The sequence below is a fragment of the Cucurbita pepo genome, chromosome LG06, assembly GCF_002806865.2.
Source record: "Cucurbita pepo subsp. pepo cultivar mu-cu-16 chromosome LG06, ASM280686v2, whole genome shotgun sequence".
Lineage (NCBI taxonomy): Eukaryota > Viridiplantae > Streptophyta > Magnoliopsida > Cucurbitales > Cucurbitaceae > Cucurbita > Cucurbita pepo.
In genome coordinates this window covers 7474839-7481430 of record NC_036643.1, presented here as the reverse complement: position 1 = coordinate 7481430, position 6592 = coordinate 7474839, and the positions used below count along the sequence as shown (strand labels likewise).

The window sequence follows — 6592 nt, the reverse complement described above, 5'->3', positions numbered from 1 at the left end:
GGCCCCCCCCCCCCCCTCCTCTTCTTAATCCACCCCCTTCGAGGCTCAGCATCCTTGCTAGCACACCGCCTCGTGTCCACCCCCTTCGAGGCTTAGCCTCCTCGCTGGCTCATCATCCAGTGTCTGACTCTAATACCATTTGTAACGGCCCAAACCCACCGCTAGCAGATATTTTCCTCTTTGGAAAAGCCCTTTCGGGCTTGCCCTCTAGGTTTTTAAAACGCGTCTGCTAGGGAGAGGTTTCCACAGCTTTATAAAGAATACTCCGTTCTCCTCCCCAACCGATGTGGGATATCCTAGAGTGTCTAGGCCAAATTATACATTCCTCAACTAAAATCACAAACAATTTCTGACACAAGTCAATAAACTAAAGGATTCAAACCTAAGCATGTACACACCACAGGGTTCGAATCACTGCCGCTTTTAATTCTTTTCACATCAGTCAAATGCCCCATTGCCAGATCAACCCGAGGTGTTATCACCAACACAATAATGAAAACAAACAAACCAGCTTGAAATGGGAACAACAGAGCAAAGGTCAACAAATTATACCTCAAAAGGAAGAATGGGCTGATAAGGCGACAATTTCCTCAAATGGGGTCGGATAAAAGAATCACCAGCCAACCTTTGTTGACTCACATGAACCTGTTCTACTGGAATTTGAGATGTCATAGCAACAGCCCACTTCCTTCGCCCAGCAACTGAGCAATTGGGTCGACGCGATGCCTCAGCTGCAGGAAGGATACGGGTGCAAGGGTTTGAAAAATCGATCACACCCATCAATCTCTGCAAGAAAAATGATCAATAACGAATGAAATTGAATCATGATGGTTAGCGAACGATAGGATGAGTGAGTGTCAAAGAGCGATTACCCGTTGTCCGAATGGATATGAAATGATGATGAACAATACAAAGTGGTACAATGAGCTCAAAAACGGAGTAGAAAGATTAACCCTAAACCACTAAGCAGAGGAAAGGGATATTTGGAATAGGATTTGATTAGATTCTTAATTTGGTCAATTTGATCAATAAAGTGGTCTTTTACATATTTAAAATACTATATTAAAAAAAAAAAAAAAATCAAATTGGATATGAAATAAATGGAGGAGACAACGGTGGGACCCAACGCCCCCATTATTCACCAATCATGGATATATAAGTAAATGACTAAAAACGAAGTCATGAACTAAAAATTTTCGTGTCATCGGTTTGCGGTTAAAATAAGTCGTGATCTCGAGAACAAAGCAAACTCTAGTGAGGATGGGTCTTAAGTTGCTATTTCGACATTGCCTGCTATAGTCGCAGTTTGGAGCTTGATCTCACTAGCATCATAGATTTTCTCCTCTCGAATCCTCTCGCATTTTTCCCCCTTCAAGCAACCCAGTTTGATTGTGCCATCAAAGTCTTTGCTACTCTTTCCATTCTAATACTTGTACTGTTGAGTTCTACTTTGGTACTCATATCGTCAAGTCAGGCATAGGGCCGATTAAGGTTGTTAGACTTGATAGTTCAGTTGGATTGTTCCGCACAAAAATTTGTCCAGAGAAAAGGCATGAGATCACGTGGGTAATGCAGATTTTTCTTGAGAGAGGGCGTGAAATCTCGCGTGTAATGTATATCCATCCTGAAAGAGGGTGTGGGATCACACTGGTAATTATGGTATAACTAGCAAGCATAGAGGGTTGCTCCCCCGATCTTAGGTGACTAATGGTCCTATGGGAAAGGTTCACCAGCTAACCTCCCATGGTTGATGAGCAGGTTAGCACACACCAGACATTGATGAGGCAGCACATCGACCCAGACATTGACCCAGACATTGATTCACACTACATAGGTGACTAATGGTCCTAGAGAGAGTTTTATGAGGTAGCACATCGACCCAGACATTGATTCACACTACATAGGCAAAGTAAGCTACCCAAGTTAAAAAAAACTGGAGAGTAGTTTGCGATTTGTCGTTAGGTAGACCCACAATGCCAAAAAAAAAAAAAAAAAAGNCCAGCGTGGGTCCATGAGCAACGAACCGCTCAAAATTTTGAGGCACCCCAAATACTTAAATAATAGTAAAGACTGACCTGAACTTTCTAAAGCCCAAAGTAAAGCTCGTGGATACCTACTAGGTTAAGGATGTGATGAGAGTCTACAAACAGGTTGCTTAATGAATATTTTTATACTCACCCTTTTCTTCTTTCTTTTTCAAGTGACTGCGGGCTAACGGTCGAAGTAGAGGAGCGTTCGAGAGCTATGCGGTCACAAAAGGGGGTCGTTCTAGAGCGTCAATATGTTTTTACATTTTGAGTCATTTGTAATTGAATTTGTAATTGTATCCCAAACACACTTCTCTCATTGTAATAATTTGAACAACATCGTCATTGTAGTGTTGATTGTCTATCTTTATTTCGAATTAACTTTTATGAGATTTTCATATTTTATTTTTATTTCACTTTTATTTTATTTACTTTTGTCATCGTCTTCTTTGTCATGGTTTCAGATCTAAAACCTCGAAAATGGATCGTGACAACTAACTAGTTTAGAAATAAATTTTCTTTACTCTCGATCTTGGTCACGATTTTATTTAGAATTAAACAAAATTAAATTGTAATAACTCAAAATTAGAAAATAAAATGAAAGTTGTCCCACCTAGTTTTGGTTGAGAAAGTGGGGATGGACTCGGTTATAAAATGGAGGTCACTTGATCTTCCTTTCATCTCATTGTGCAATTCGAAACCAGTTGAAGAATACATTTTCTGATGGCTTTAGACCGACATTTTGGCTGATTCAACTTGGGTCTGATACACTTAGACCCGACCCTTTCATACTAGTTTCAACTCTTCTGAAGTATTTAAGGTTTGTATGACTAACTTTTAGCTAGTTTAAATTGGTTAACATGACTATTTTACTGAGTTTAAATTTTTATGCAAAATTAGATTTAGCCAGTTTAAATTATTTGGAGTAAGTTTAAATTATTTTATGTAGAACTAGGTGAGTCAATTACTATAATAGAATTCTAATTTATGATCGTGGGACTCCTTAGGTAGAATTAAATTTCAGAAATAAACGTTAATGTAACGACCCTAGATTTTCTATTTAACCTAAAGTTGTTACTGTCTACATATCATAGGCATTCTATGCGGAAATATTTCATTGAAAACTTTATAATAAAACACGACCTTGGTCTTACACGTCTTCTCTAAGACCCTTAAATAAAATAAAATGAAAATTGAAAATAAAATAAAATGAAAATGCACTATACTAGGTTGCGATGCCATCATCAGCCGCACATGGGACCCTTGCCTTACCTGAAAAAATAATAGTAGCACATGACTTGAGTATTTGAAGAAGCAACCCCCTATCTGGGTTAAATGCAAGCACATGCAAGCACACACCATCATGAGTGAGACCTACCATATCAGTCGCTACCATCATCATAACTAATGCTCTTATGCAGAATTCAATGTACTCGTGCACGTGTCATTTATACTTTATATTATATGATGATGTGACTATATTATATGATGATAAGACTATGATATATGAGGATGTGATTGTATTATATGATAATGCTATATGATGTTATACGACGACGTTATATGATGACGATATGATGATGATGATGTATAATAACATGACGATGTAAGATGTATGATGATTAAATGTCTTAATATGATGTTATTTCATATTAAAATGATGTGCATGTATTAAATACCATGATGCATTATGACAATGATTTTTTTAAGACACAACCCTAGTTATTGTTAATGATGATGAACGTATGAAGGTTAATGCATGATTGCTACTTAGAGTAATATGTGAACGGTGTATAGGGTTTGTGTCATAAAGATGATGTAAAGATGAAAACTATAGGGTTCTCATGCATTTTGTGTGTACATATACATGGGGTAATTCCTCATTTATGATGTTGAGTACGGACGCATACATTATGATGATGATCATTATCATGCCTCGCATGACACTCGAGGGTCTGCTAACCTCCGGACGTTGGCTACGGAGAGCTAGCCCGACTATGATGGGTCCAGGGGATGTAAACCACCTGGGAATCCATGCTCACACGTGTGGGTCGTGTGTAGGGAAGTACTATACATCCAATTTTGTTTGGACTAGAGGCCACCCCTATGATGATTTTAACGATAGGTCTTTAATCATGAGTTGCATTGTTTGTGTTCCCTAGCTCCAATAGTTGGGTCACTTACTAAGTATTTCTTAACTAAGTATTTCTTAAAAATACTCGAGACATGTGATACTTCTATTTCAGGTAAAGGCAAGACACCCTTGTACGGCTGACAAAAAACATCGCAAGTAGAGACCATGACACGTGCATAGAATAGTGGTATTTCGTTTTCTTAGACTTAGGTTAGTTAGGGTGTTTTTACTTTTAATGTTTTTTTGTTTTATTCGGTATCTCTTTCTGTTTTTTGAACATATAAGTCCATGACAGTGTTTTATGATGAAATTTTAAATATTTAATTCCGCATAAGAGCATAAGTTACGATAATAGTACTTTAAGTCCCTAGAAATCTAGGGTCGTTACACACTATCTTCATACCCCTATAAATAAAAGCAGTAGAAAACATTTAGAAACACATACATTATCCTTTGCTCTCATTTTACGATAAATATACAATTTTATAGGTATTTAAAAAAAAAAATTAGATTTAGACCGAGCTTGCCTCTATGCTACATTTCGTGTGACATATCTACTTCTAAAGGTGCTTTTTGGCTATCAGTATAAACACCAATGATATACCTGCCACGTGAACTTATACTTAATGAAACAAGTAACTCGTTACCTAATATCTTTATGGTACGCCAATGATGTAATGATTATCCATAAATAATTATGTTTGATTTTTTTTTTTTTTGTCTTATTTACACCTAAACTAAATTTGTTTTATTTAATAATTATTAGTTTTTGAAAATTAAACTTACCCAAAATTTTAAATTAAAAAAAAAAAGTTTTTGAAATTATTACGAAAATAAAAAAATTTAACATTTCTGACCGTTGACCGACGTTAATAATGCATTGTGACACTGTTTGATATTTCAAAGATTTTAGTTATTAATTTAACGTGTATTACTATATATATAAATATATATTTTTAAATAATTACAAAAAAAATAAACCTAACAACCCAACACAAACTAACCCGAAAATAGAGGATTGAGTTGGGATGGTCCGGTCACTCAAGTTACCAGTCCAACAGACTCCAAATTTTGTATTATGGCTTAAGAATTTTTTAGATAAAAAAAACATAAATTCTAGAATCTCCCAAAAAAATTAAATTAAATTAAAACCCTGTTTTTAATTGTAATTTCTTATTAATTTTTACATTTTTTTTGGCTCCCTCCAAAAAAAAAAAAAAAAAAAAAAAAAAACNAAATCCTCTGTTTCTCACAGTGATCGAGTTTGCAGATTCCGGCGGGAATTGTTATGCAACAAGAAAAGCTTCTTCAAAGCCTTAACAAACGCCGTCTTCCCCGTCGCCTTCCTCCTCGTCACCACCGCGCCGGAAGTCTCCGACAGATTCAATTCCGCCATCCGCCGCCGCGCTTTCACAATCTCAATCTCCTCCATTTCCGCCGTTTTCATCAACCTAGATCTCCCACTCCTCGACAACTCCTCGTTGAAATTCTCCCAAAGCACATCCATCTTCTCCGCCGCTACCTCCTCCTCCTCCTCCTCGCCGTCCATCGCCGCATCGCTCGAAAATCTCCTCCTCCTCTGTAACGACGCCGAGAATCTCACCGACGCAAACCGATCGCTCTTCTGATCGTCTCTGAAACTCCGATTGGAGGCTGTTTTTTGACGGTAAGAAATAGGCGATGCGGTGGGAGAGAGGCGCCAGAGCGGCGGCGAATCGATGCCGCAGCGATTGAACGGCTCTAAAGCGGTGGGGAAACTGAAATCGTCTTCAACCGCCATGGATTTGGGATGAAGATTGTGAAATTTGTGATGAGAAATTGGAAGTTTCAGAGAGAGAGAATTGAGGATTTGGTGGCGGTGATTTGTGTGTGTGTTTTTGGGTTTGGGGAATTTGCAGTTCAACTGCTTCAATGCTATAATTTCTTTTTTTTTTCTTATTTATTTGGAAAATTATGGATATATTATTATTATTTTTTTAATTTATTTTATAATTAACGAACTGGGGAGTAGATAAATGTGGAAAACATCTAAGTAATAAGCCCGCCCCAAAATGATGTTCTCGTATTCCGACTTCCCTAGAGCTTCTGATAGCACAATCGAGACAACGACGGGTTCTCTGCCCTTGCGAGAATGGAGCGACAAAAGTTTGGAGAATTCAAGAGAAGGTCACAACGGGATGAGCCATTTATCATCACTACAAGGTTCAAGCATACAAACAGACCGATAGGCTTGAACCTTGTTCCTACATGATCAATTCAATTAGGTTGTTTTTACATCATAATTGAACAATATATTTCTTTAAAATTTTACTTTCGGTAAGATCCAAGATTTAGATTTAGTACTTGATGGCATCGACGTTCCTTCTTAGGAGAATTCTCGGGAAGCCACCCAACATTAGATTGACCCTAACACGTTTAAATTTGAAGTTTC

At 37.4% G+C, this 6592-nt stretch overlaps 2 protein-coding genes across 2 annotated transcripts in view; both read right to left on the bottom strand.

Moving 5' to 3' along the window:
• The window catches only part of LOC111797086 (histidinol-phosphate aminotransferase, chloroplastic-like), an 8500-nt gene extending 7495 nt beyond the window's left edge, over window positions 1-1005 (bottom strand). The window contains exons 1-2 of the mRNA XM_023679982.1: window positions 873-1005; window positions 553-786 (exon numbers count right to left, since the gene is read on the bottom strand). Of these exons, the coding sequence (XP_023535750.1) occupies window positions 553-780 (228 nt within the window). The 5' untranslated portion in view covers window positions 781-786; window positions 873-1005. The remainder of the gene's footprint in view (window positions 1-552; window positions 787-872) is intronic.
• A 4405-nt stretch (window positions 1006-5410) lies between these two features.
• LOC111797464 lies at window positions 5411-5941 on the bottom strand. Its single transcript, XM_023680466.1, has one exon. The coding sequence runs from the start codon at window positions 5939-5941 to the stop codon at window positions 5411-5413; it is 531 nt and encodes a 176-aa protein (XP_023536234.1).
• Window positions 5942-6592: the final 651 nt, after the last annotated feature.

Coding starts and splice junctions, on each gene's coding strand:
- LOC111797464 (XM_023680466.1), bottom strand. CDS start 5,941: ATGGCGGTTGAAGACGATTTCAGTTTCCCCACCGCTTTAGAGCCGTTC.